This window comes from Symphalangus syndactylus, chromosome 2, assembly GCF_028878055.3.
Source record: "Symphalangus syndactylus isolate Jambi chromosome 2, NHGRI_mSymSyn1-v2.1_pri, whole genome shotgun sequence".
Taxonomy (NCBI): domain Eukaryota; kingdom Metazoa; phylum Chordata; class Mammalia; order Primates; family Hylobatidae; genus Symphalangus; species Symphalangus syndactylus.
This window is the reverse complement of record NC_072424.2, coordinates 14,666,289-14,679,165: the sequence shown is the minus strand read 5'-3', so window position 1 is coordinate 14,679,165 and position 12,877 is coordinate 14,666,289. Positions and strand designations below refer to the sequence as shown.

The 12,877-nt window shown below is 45.9% G+C and overlaps 1 protein-coding gene across 4 annotated transcripts in view; it reads right to left on the bottom strand.

Moving 5' to 3' along the window:
- The window catches only part of CPXM2 (carboxypeptidase X, M14 family member 2), a 219,719-nt gene that overhangs the window by 24,088 nt on the left and 182,754 nt on the right, over positions 1 to 12,877 (bottom strand). For all 4 annotated transcript variants that reach the window (XM_055246335.2, XM_055246325.2, XM_063616959.1 and 1 more), the window contains 2 exons: positions 10,187 to 10,275; positions 1,222 to 1,345 (listed from right to left, as the gene is read on the bottom strand). In XM_055246335.2, coding sequence (XP_055102310.2) covers positions 1,222 to 1,345; positions 10,187 to 10,275 — 213 coding nt within the window. The remainder of the gene's footprint in view (positions 1 to 1,221; positions 1,346 to 10,186; positions 10,276 to 12,877) is intronic.

Here is a 12,877-nt window from a genome sequence, read left to right as displayed (position 1 = left end):
GAAGGGGTCTTAAGAGGAACAGCCCTCACCAGGCACTGAATCTGCCCCTGCCTTGACCTTGGACTTCCCAGCTTCCCAAACTGTGAGCAATAAAGTTCTTTGTTTAGAAATTTCCCAACCTCTGATATTTTGTTACAGCAGTCAGAAAGGACAAGGGCCTGGTATTTATCAGTGCCGGGCTCGAGCTGACAACACATCTCCTTCCCTCATTGGCAAAGCTGCTGCTTTTGAGGAAATGTGATTTTACCAGCAGATAAAGTTTTTACCATTTAAAATAAACTCCTGCAGGTCATGGTGCCTCACTCCTGTAATCTCAGCACTTTGGGAGGCCAAGGCAGGTGGATCACCTGAGGTCGGGAGTTCCAGACCAGCCTGACCAACATGGAGAAACCCCGTCTCTACTAAAAATACAAAAATTAGCTGGATGTGGTGGCACATGCCTGTAATCCCAGCTACTCAGGAGGCTGAAGCAGGAGAATTGCTTGAATCCAGAAGGCAGAGGTTTCCATGAGCCGAGATTGTGCCATTGCACTCCAGCCTGGGCAACAAGAGCAAAACTCCATCTCAAAAAACAAACAAAACAAACAAACAAACAAACAAAACAAACAAACAAACAAACAAAAAAACACTTCTTGAGAGGAACTCCTGAGACCCTGATGAATGTTAAAGTAAATCAGACAAATCTTTGCACCTAAATGTCAGCAGATTTCTAAGTAGCTCCCAGATTGACCAAAAAGAAAAATAGAGAAGCCCATCTGACCCACAGAGATGCAGGCTGGGGAGTGACTGAATGGGAAATGTCTGAAAACAGGAAATATCTAAAAATATAATTGAATTTTTTTAAGAATGAGGAGAAGCTCCTCTAATATGAGCCATTAATGTTCAGGGAATCCTGAAGGAGGAGGAAATTCTGTCCTGCCCACCTCAGCCACTTTCTTCTTTGGCTATTGTGGTTGGTCTCAGGGGTGGACGACAGAGAATGAAATATGCTCCATTTGGAGAAAAGATGGGTATTTCCAGTGTAAATAATGCTATAGTCCACACCATAAGATGAGTGGTTCACAGAGCCAACATGTGCAGAATCTGTCTACGTGAGACAGCAGTGGTGTGGACAGCTGATGCCCTGTGGCATGAATCTTCTCATAGGGTGAACAGTCTCCTAACTGTTTACATGAGTACCAAAGATGCAGGGGCCAAGCATCCCAGAGGGGCCCTTCTCACCGACTTCATGCTCCCCAGGGTGATCAGAGATCTCCACAGCATACAGCTTCAGGCCCTGGTGGCTTTTTCCAATGTTGTAAATTCTGGTGATATTGGGACACATTTCATTCACAACTTTCATCAACTGAAAAACAAAGTGAATCAAAAACTCTAAGCATTGATAACTATGCACTAAAAGGACAGAGCTCCCAAGAAGACGGACACCTCTTGCTTTCCTCCACAGCCTCCCAAGCGCCCCCACATTCTGTACACCCCAGCTGCTATCGCCTCTGCCCAGAACACTCTCCTTATATCCCTCTGCCCTGGATAATGCCTACTTTCCTTCCAGCACCTGCTCTATCATCACCCCCCTAGGAGGAAACTCCTGGCCATTGCCCCCACCTGGTCCTGTGCTTTCCACACCCCTTGGTTGTGGCTATCACTTCCTGTTATCCTCCAAATGTTTATGTCTCCCAAAATCCATAGGCTGAAACCTAATCCCCAATGCGTGAAGAGCTGGGCCCTCTAGGAGGTGATTAGCGTCCTTACAAAAGAGGCCCAAAGGAGCTTGTTTGCCCATCTGCCATGTGAGGATGCAGCACGATGATGGCCCTGTGAGCCCTCACCAGACCCTAGATCTGACAGTAACTTGATCTTGAACATTCCCACCTCTAGAACTCTGAATAGATTTCTGTTATTTATAAGCTACTCAGGTTACAATATTTTAGCATGAATGGACTGAGATACTTGCTGATAGGGTTTGGCTGTGTTCCCACCCAAAACTCATCTTGAATTGTAGTTCCCATAATCCCCACATGTCATGAAAGGGACCGGGTGGGAGGTAATTGAATCATGGGGGTGGTTTCCCTCATGCTGTTCTTCTGATAGTGAGTTCTCACAACATCTGATGGTTTTCTAAGGGGCTTCCCCCTTCACTCAGCACTCATTCTGTCTCCTGATGCCCTGTGAAGAGGTGCCTTCCACCATTATTGTAAGTTTCCTGAGGCCTTACCAGCCATGCAGAATTCTGAGTCAATTAAAACTCTTTTCTTTATAAATTACCCAGTCTCAGGTATTTCTTCACAGCAGCATGAGAATGAAGTAATACACCTTCCTTAGTTGTGACTTTCACCTCTCCGCTTGTGGCTATCACACACTTGGTTGTGATTATCACCTCCCTGGTTATGGTGACATCTTTCCCGACAGTGGCTATCACCTCCCTGGTTGTGGTTATCACCTCCCTGGGTGTGGTTATCACCTCTCTGGTTGTGATCATCACCTGCCTTGTTCTGGTTATCACTCCCCTGGGTGTAGTTATCACCTCCCTGGGTGTGGTTGTCACCTCCCTGGTCATGGCTATCGCTCCCCTGGTTGCAGTTATCACTCCCCCGGGTGTGATTATCACCCCCCTGGTTGTGGTCATCACCTCCTTGGTCATGGTTATCTATTCCCTTACTGTGGTCATCACCTCCTTCACTGTGGTCATCACTCCCCTGGTTGTGGTTATCACTTCCCTGATTGTGGTTATCACCTCTCTGGGTGTGATTCTTATCGCTTTTATTGTGGTCACCACCTCCCTCATTGTGGTTATCAGCTCACTGATCGTGGTTATCACCTTCCTGGTTGTGGCTATCCCTTCCCTGGTTGTGGTTATCACCTCTCTGGTTGTGGTTATCACCTCTCTGGTTGTGGTCATCACCTCCTTCGTTGTGGTTATCACTTCCCCGGGTGTGGTTATCACTCCCCTGGTTGTGATTATCACCTCCTAGTTGTGGTCATCCCTCCTTCATTGTGGTTATCACTCCCCTGGGTGTGGTCCTCATGCCCCTGGTTGTGGTTCTCACCTCCCTGGTTGTGGTTCTTACCTCTCTTGTTTGTGGTCACCACCTCCCTTGTTGTGGTTCTCATCCCTCTGATTGTGATCATCACCTCCCTCTTTGTGGTCACCATTCCCCTGGTTGTGGTTATCACTTCCCTGGTTGTGGTTATCACCTCTCTGGTTGTGGTTCTTATCGCTCTTATTGTGGTCACCACCTCCCTCATTGTGGTTATCAGCCCCCTGTTGTGGTTAGCACCTTCCTGGTTGTGGCTCTCCCTTCCCTGGTTGTGGTTTTTATCTCTCTCATTGTGGTCATCAGGTCCCTCGTCGTGGTTATCACCTCCCTGGCTGTGGTCATCACTTCCCTCATTGTGGTCATCATTCCCCTGGTTGTGGTTATCACTTCCTTTGTTGTGGATCTCACTTCCCTGGTTGCGGTTCTCACTTCCCTCAGTGGTAGTTATTACTTTTTCACTGTGATTTCCTGCTTTTTTATTGCCCACTCACGACACTGCAGATCATTGAGGAGACAGACTCAGCCTTTTATCTTTTATGCCTGACCAAATAAATGTATCTTAATATCAACTTTTTCTCATAATTTAATGAGCATCTACATTGTTGGGTTGAGCAAATACACACTGCTCCTTCCCTCCTGGAGCTTGCAGCACACAGCCAATAAGAGGCATGCGATGACCCAGTTCATTGCCACTAAGTCAGGAGAGCATTGGGTCACCATGACAACAGGAATCATGGGGTTAAACAGTAGGAAAAGCAGGCTTCAGCAAAGAAGTGAAATAAATGCATGCTGTTTTCTGAATTTTGCCTTTTTAGTCAGCTCGTCGCACTGATAGCTGAGGTCTGGGAAAATGAGACCAGGGGCCAAAGGAGGTACCAAGGGCTCTGCAAGTCACAGGAGAAAAGGCTACCCTAAAGGTCAAAGGCCAGAGACACCCTCTCCCTAGAGGCTGCCTTGCCTCATGTCACTGAACGAGTACCTGTGAGTTCACTGCAAGTAGCTGTGATTTGCTAGGCTAAATTTGTTTATCAATACCCAAGTGAAAGATCTGATTCAAAAGGCATCTCTTTTTTGAGCCAGGCACCAGACCATGCAGTAGGCACCAGAGGGTTCCAGGGACAATTTCAGGACAGTGTGTTAAAGACCAGGAAGGAAGCCCAGGTGCTGCAGAAACACACAGGAAGGCCATCCTGGACAGGGTGGCTGGTGGGCAGGTGCCTGTTAGGGAGGCACGTGGCCTTCTGAAAGCTAAGCTGGAACTGAACTGATGCAGAACAGAGGAAGGGCATGGCCCACAACTGAATGCGTTCTAGCAAGCTGCCAAAAAATCAGATCAACCGAATTATCCATAAAATGTCCTTGTAAAGTGTAGATAAACAAATCTGTTGCAAATTTTATGGTGGGTTGAAATCTATTAGAACTAGAAAATTGGTATTATGTAAAATTTATGATACATTGGAGTTATATGGCTGTGTTCTTCATATGCCTTTCGTAACACAACATTCTGTAATGACTGGGAAGAGTGGTTTAATGAGCATCAAGGAGCATTTCTAAAGGAGTGGGAAGATTTACTGCTGCTATAGCCTGGCTTTTATGACATGCCTACGAGAGGTGACAGGTGCAGCCTTGACTGGGAATTCAGGGTCTAACTCTCTTACTGCTCCAGGGGTTAAAACAGGCTTCCCTTTATGATAACTCACTCCTGTGTCACAATATTTAGGTGACAGAAACCTGGCTACAAGGACTCTTATTCCCAAGAATGCTACAACAGAAACCCATCATAAATGGAGAAGCAATATGCAGAGGACATGTAGCTTCTACAGCCATCACCATGAAGACAGACACTGCAGGGACAGCGGGGGGCCACATATGAATAGCATCATGTTTTCATAAAAGACGCAGTAATAACATCACCAATTGTGTTAACAAGAACAGTAACAATACGTTCCATTTCTCTGCTAAGTCTCATCATCATGACTGGCAGGTAAAGTAGAGAAGGCAGAGGAGATTTTTCCCATTCTACAGACTTGGAGACTAAGGCCTAGAAAGCCATCGAATAATTTACCCTGGGTCACCCAGCTGGGAGCAGGTGAAGCCGGGACTTTGGCCTTTCAGGGCTCTTCCCATACCCCTATCTGTCCATGAAGGTGTAGTAGAGAAATGAGAACCAGTGCATCTCTGCTGCTTGTTTTATTTGCTGCAAACTGTGGCCATTCTGATGGCCACAGCACACTTGCCATCTCCTTTGAGACCCCATATACTAGTCCCTGCCGATGCAGTCATTCTCAGCCAACAGCATCAACCTTAGCAAATCCTAACTGGCAGGCAATTCACTGTCTTACATTGGGATCAGTGACTATCTCTGCGGACCTAAAGCCAGCTGGCTCATCATGAACTAGGCAATGAATGCAAGCATTCAGCCCAGGCTGGCTTCCTTCACTGTTACCCCACCCCCTTCCAATTAGCTGTGGGAGAAATGTGCTGTCAGTACTAGAGATCACAACCTTGACACTGGAAGAAGACAAACATCATCCTCCCTTGAGATGCACACTTAGCTATGGCATGGGAAGATGCTTGGGCCAAGAGTCATCAGAGTCACCTCCTTATATTCTACCCATGTCCCTGTACTTTCATACCAGCCACACTTTCCCACTGATGGCACAGTATTGGTTAACAAAGTACATGCCACTGTGCCATGGTGTCATAAGCATCTTTCCCACATGAGACCATGGGCCTTTGAAGAATCTTCTTCTCAGTGAAGTTTCTTTACAATTCTCTCTGCACAGTGGCCCTCTGCAAGGCCAGGAAGCACCTCTCCGGTAGCTACCAGCACCATCAAAGACATGGGTGGTGGCCACTCTGCTCTTCTCAGCAAGGCAACCATGAGCATCCCCAGGAATGAAGTTTCCCATTTAAACGCAATTAATTCTAGTAAAGGAATACAATTAATCTTGAAAGGGGTCAAAGATGGTTTTTTGGAGTTTGGGTCTTTGTGGTAAATGTTTGGGTCTTGATGACTTCAGTCAGAGTAAGGAATAGAATTTTCACCATGGCCTTAGAGCATGCATTCAAAAAGGATGACATCACCTCAAGGGACTGAAAGTTGTGGCTAAAAATGTCTTAGGTATTACAATGTTTTGTGGTCCCCCAGAGCTCAACCCTATCTGGCAAAATCCTATTTATTAATATTTAATATAATGCAGGGAGGATGATTAAGAAAAGAAAAGAAGTCTGAAAAAAAAGTCCCTAGGTGGGTAGTAATGAAAAAGAATGTTGAGAAACACCATCTTAGAAAGTACCAGGGTTTGCAAGACTCTTGGTCTCTTCAAGACTCTGTTTTCCCAACTCTGAGATGGAAATAAACTTTGCATCCTAGTGTCTACTGAATCCCAGGCTCTGCTGCTTCACTCTCTACCAAAGGAGATAGAATCAAGAGCCTCAATTTCTGGCAAAATATCAGAAGGAAATTTTTCATAAAGATGGTAAAATGTTATGCACAATGACACTTATTGTGGCATGTTTCATACTTTGTCAGTATTCACGAAAAGTTATGAATTGGGAGATATCCAAATGCTCCAGAGCAGGAAAGAAGCTGAGAAAAGTATGCTGCATCCACTCACCAGAACATTCTGCAACCTCACAATCACAATTATGAAGACAGCATGGAAAATGGCTAATGATCCAATATTCGCTGAGAAACACAGTGCCAGGGTGTAACTATCCTCTCATCAAAACCGTAGGAATTCTGTGAATACAGAAGTTCAAACACCGGATGGAAATGGGGAGAAAATGAAAACTGCCTTTTTTTTTAGAGTAGTGGGTTCTGGGAGGATTTGTCTTTAGGCTTTTGGTTTGCATTTGATGCTGACACAATATTGTTTATCCAGTGAATGCAAGTTTTTGTTTTGTTTTGTTTTTAAAAGAGGAGAGTGGAGAAGAGGAAAGTTCTCTTCTGCCATCGTTCCTCATTTAACTGAGAAACAGGCACCGCACCTGGCCCAATGGAAAAGAAATTCCAGAAGAAGGGAAGAGGGAAGGAATGGAGTTGGGTGTGTCTGGATCTACAGGCTTGCTGCTCCGCCCTGGCTTCCTGTCCCCACAGGGTCAGGCTGAGCGTGGTGCAAGTGGGTGGGTCAGCCATGTTCCCCACAGCCTGATGTCCCCGGCCATCCTTAGTTGCCCTGGAAATCAATGTCATTAGATGGCTGCCTTCCAGCCTGTGTCTGCCTATGTTACTTTTTCCCACCCACATCACACTGTCTACATATGGGCCATCAGCCAGTACTTCCTGGGCGTTTGGGACCTGACAACACTGTGCCCAAACCAAAGTAGGTCGTCCTCAAAATCACTTCTTCCTTTTCTCCACAGAAGCACACCAGGCCTCTCTTTCTCCCCAACTCACTCCAACAGGTGACCTCCACTGGGCAGCCTGTCTCAGAAATGCCTCTCCTCTCATCCTTCTTCAGGCACAGAGGCCCGCCCTCCATACAACTTCCAGAAGGACAGCTCTGCACACCTAAAGAACCTCCACAGACCCCCACATCAGGACAAAAGCCTCTCCTGGCACTCAGGACCGGCCTCCTCCTGGCTACCTACAAATTGTCACAGAACACACCTGTCAGCTCTGACCCCATGCCTTCACTCTTGCTGTCTTCTCTGCTCAGAGCACCCTCCCTCCACCCCTGCCTGCCAGTGCCAGATGCGCACATTGGATGACAGCTGACCCCCTCTGCAACCAAAACCTCCCAAACCATGGCCAAGCAGATGGCTCCCTTCTCTCTCCCATCCCCCATGATGGTAAGGAACTCAAATACACAGATTGATCAAGTGCACACTATGGATGATAAAATGACAGGGTCTCTTCCCTCATTGTCCCAAGTGAGGGAGACAGGCGATGTACATGTAAACCAGTAACTAAGCAAGAATAAATTGCAACACACGCTATGAAGTTACTCAGTATTTTCTTGGAATAATTCCCTTTCTCCGCCTTATAGTGTCAATGTCAGGACTTTCTCCTTCCTGTCCTCCTCCCTGCTCCACCCCAACCACCTGCAGCTCCCCTCTGCCTGGAACTGTGCCTTGCAAGTCAGTGCTCTCTGCAAAAAACGTCTCCTCATTATCTTCCTCGTACAATGCAATAAGGTTTTCTATTTTCACTTCCTGCTTCCTACTTCTGTTTCTCATTTGTTTTTTGTTTGTTGTAAATGTCTCTTTCAATAGCAGGAAAAATGAACAAGTTTTTCCTGAGGGAGAAAGATTTCTACAGTAACCTAGCAGACTCCATATGGGGAAGTTGCTCAAAATGTTGACTTCTTTCCCATTCCTAGGAGCCAGGAATCCAAATGGCAAATCATTTCTGGCTTGAACACTCTTCAGGATTGATGGGTGCTCTCCTGGACAGTCTCTAGTTGATAACTGCTGAGCTGTGGGATCTCACAGGGGTCTCCCAGTGTCACCCAAGGGGGCTACACTGATCATCCAAAGGTCCCTCTTGGCTCCAGTAGTGATCAGTCACCTAGGGTAATGAAGCATACTCCGCTTGCTCTCCTTGTGAGAAAAGAGCCCCAAGTCTCCATGCAAGACAACTATTTACAGATAACAGCTACCTAGAGTCTCTGTGCAATTCACTCATGTTAAATGCATTTAGACTTATTGCTTTTGACATTAATTGCACTGAGTTGATATTTGTCTCATTTCTGAGCTCAAGAAGCTGTCCTGAGACGTCCAGTGAGCAAAGTGGAGTTAACACACCAGTGCTCCATAAAATGGAATGGCGAGCAGAGCCATATAAATACCCCAAAAATATAGAGCAGCAGGGATGATTCACAGCCCTCAAGTCCAAACACATTATCTTGATTTCTGAAGAGCAAGACAGCAAGAAGATTTCTTAGCACATCCCACCTCTAAGTCTGTGCTGACAGGTGTCTGGAAGCTGTGTGTGAGTATCTCAAGTTAGATCACATCAAGACAAACCAGGCTTGTTCATTCCATGGGATTGGAGCTCCGCTTAATTACTCTGACCTCAGAAACATCTTCCACATTTGTACTGGATGGCTGCTCCCCTCCCTTAGCACCTACAAGCCCTCCCTTTGAGCCATGTTAATTTGCCCTTGGTGAATCTTTGTTCTGTAAATGTATTCAGAAGGACATTTCTGCATGTTCTGTCTCTTCAGATTCTTAGCTCTCTAAGGATTTCTCATTTGCCAGCTCCTCCCCATGCTTTCTAGCACATGCTGGGGGTGGGCGCAGAACAGGATTTCATAGGCGCCGCACTTAGCGTAGGTACTGCCTTTTTAGCTTGTCCTAATAAATACACTCTCCCTTCCCCCATCTGCACTCAGTATGCAAATGCTGTCAAAAGCTCAGAACTATTGGGTTTCTATAATTAAATCTGGGGAAAAAATCTCATCTGGGATTGTCTTTTCTTTCTAACAATACTAAGAGCTATGAAGCTATTAACCAGTAGTTCTGAAACCTGGCTGGACAGCGGAATAACAAAAAGAGGATTTAAAAATCTGGATCCCCAGGCCCCTGTCTCCTAAGGATTCTACTTTAATTGGCCTGAGATGGGGCTCAATTATCAGTAGCTTTACAAATTTTCCCAGGTGATTCCAATATGCAACCAAGATTGAAACTCTGAGAATCTGAATAATAAGAGGTAGTGCTATAGTCTCTCAGTGCTGTTTTCCCATCTGTAGATAACAATAACAACAGTCCCTGCCCTTCTAGAGTTACTAGGAGGACTGAACACCGTCATGTATGTAAGTTGGTCCTATGTGAATATTTCCTGCTATTATTACCTATGTTATTCCTAGATCCTTTTTCTTCTTCAACTCTGCGTATGACCAACATCCTTAAATCAGTGATAGCACTCAAAAACACAATAATTCTCAAGACCTAGAGTATTAACTGAGAAGAACCTGGATTCAAATTGTGTTTCAACAATCTGCCAGCCAGGAAGCCTTCCTCTGGTCACCTGAACCCTGAATCTTGAAATGACAAGCATTTAGTGTGTCTTCAGCAAACCAAATGATCATTCAGATCCCTAACCATCAATTTCTGGAAAAAAAAAATTTAAGTGTTATGGACACATAAAATGTTGCTTTTTTTTGACAAATTCCTGGCATGAGGCTTTGTGATCTGGGTCTTACCTGGCGCATTTCCTTATAGTTGTGGTGCTTAAAATCCAGGTCATCAGTGGTGGTCATCTCATTCCGGCGGTGATAATAGTTATTAGGATCTAGGGACAGAAACATGATTTTGAATTCACTCCCATCATTCTATCTCCCATGGCATCTTTGTTAGAGACACATGGGGACTGCAGGGAGAGTGCAGCCCAATCTCTAGCTTCTAACGTTGGCTCAGAGATGAGAAAACCAACCTGCAGGAAGCAACTTAGGAGTCCAAATTAGCCAGTGGTTAAGAGTGTGGAGCCAGAATGCCTGGGTTCAAATCTCCCTTCTTCTACTTACATGCTGTATAAATATGTAAGTGGGCAAGTTACTTGCACAGTGTTTGACTTGGTTTTTTACCCATAAACAAGAAAAAGAACGGTACCTCCCTCAATGGTTTATTTTTAGCATAGATGGGACAAATCTATGCACCCGGCAAGCTGTCAGCACTGCATAAATAAATGAGTGAATATCATGACTACACATACATGCTTGGAGACTTCTGGAAGGATGTGGACCCTATAAGCCTTTTACCCAGCATTCATTCCCCTTCCTTCCTTCCTAAAAAAAATCCTATGTTTGGGAATCCCCTTTTCCCACTTCTAGGAAGATGTCAAGTCCCCAGCTCCAGGGCTCCAACATGCTGGCCAATCAGAACACAGCATCTACTGGCCACTGTAATTGATCCAGATTGAAGGGAAGGACTTGATTGACACAGAGGAGGATTGAGTAACAATCTCTCCCCAGCAGTAAGAATGCAGAAGCACGTTGCCCACTTGCTACTGTGGCCATCTGACCTCAAGAAGAACTAGCCTCACGATGACTTCCGTGGTATGGATGACCCAGAGTAGAAGTCAGAGAACTCCAGTAACACTAAGAACAACTGAATCAACCAACCCCAGAGCCCAATCTTGGACAAGATAAACAACCCCCTTTGCAGCTAAGCCAGTGGGAGCTGGGGTTTCTGCTGTGGGAGCTGAAGCACCATGGCGGGTATAATCAGAATATGTTAACAGAGCTGACCTTTGGGGACTGGGATTCGGGGGTCAGGGAGGCAATGTCTGCTCTTCACTTGATTCCCTTCCATATAAATTGACTCCCTCTCTGCATTCCTATAAACCTGTATGGTTTATATAGTTACAAAACCCAAGAACACAGAGAAGTGAGAAGAGGACAGGGAGGAGCAAGAGCAAGAAGGAGGGCAGCCGGTGAGAGACCACTCCATCTGCCTCGAGGTCCCCCAGCCAGCCTGGTGGCATCTCTGTCAGGAAGACGTCACTGGAAATGTGGTGCACTTCCTGCTCAGTGTTGAGCGCTCCCTCCAATGCAGAGAACCCACAGCCCTAGGAACCATGTGAGCAATGTGGGAACCATGCAGCTGTCTGTTTAACCCAGTGGCTCCTAGGGCCACTCTAGAGGCAGTGGGGGCAGTAGAGGGCTGAACACTCTGTGTTATGTGGAGCAGTGAGGCCAGATCTGTGCCACCAACTGTGGTCCACAGACCAGTAGCATTGGCTGTTCACTAGACCCAGCCCCGATCTACTGAATTAGAAACCACATTGCAACAGGATCCCAGCTGGCTCTGTAGACATTCACAGTTTGAGAACACTCAGCACATGTTACATACGTCTGCCATCAACTGAGCCAGCCCTGTGCCTGCATCCCCACAGCCACAGGTCACAAGCACCATACCCAAACTGATCAAGGTTCACTTAAAGACTGGCTTCACCCTTGAGAATGGAGGCCACTTGCAACAAGTTAAAAATCACATATAGACCCAAACACTGAAAATACGGCTTTTAATATTCACAAACGGCTTTCCAGTCATGCAATGACAAACAACTGTTATGGGAAGGGAAATAACGTAGGAGTGCAACTGGCATTTTGTCCACACAAGAAAGCAAAGCCATTCAGGCTTAGCCAGATGCCTCAGTGATTTCTCCAGCCCTTTCCTTTTAGGAGTGGAGGCTGACCACGCCTCAGGCAAGCTGCCTTCCCTTTGATTTCCAAACCTGCCAGTTTCAAAGCAAAGGTAAAACATGTATTTTGCATTCATTTACACCTAACTTACTCGCAGGCTATTTTCTAAGAGCTATTCAACACGCCCTAAACCTCGGGGGCGTCTTTTCAAAGGACTTTAAAGCCCCTTTTGTTTTGGAACACAAATTATGCCTTCAAAGTTCTCAAAAAGGATTGAAGGAAAACTGAGAGCCCCAAGTACAAAAGAGCTCTATGTTTGGCAACATTCTTCCTTCCTCAAGGCTAATCGGGCTTCTGAAAGGTATGGGTACCTTTTCCAGAACTGTCTCAGAACTTCACAACTTTCAGTCACCCACATTTTGAACAAATACTCCCTTACTTGTCCATTTATTCTGATTGGACAAAGTTTTATTGAGACTCTCCCTATTAGGAGCCCAGCACTTAGGTAAGAAATGAGTGAGGACCGAGCCCAGAGTCCAGAGACAGAGCCGGTTAGTCATCTAAGCCTGCTATCCCCTGCTTCCTTCTGTGAACAAGAGAAGCCCTTCCTCCTGTCAGAGTTGTTTGAACCAGAGTGACTCCATCTTGAATAGGAGCTGCAGAAAATGAGGCTGAGATTTGCTGGGCTGCATTCCCAGTAAGTTAGGCGTTCTAAGTCACAGGATGATAGGAGTCTGGCACAAGGTACAG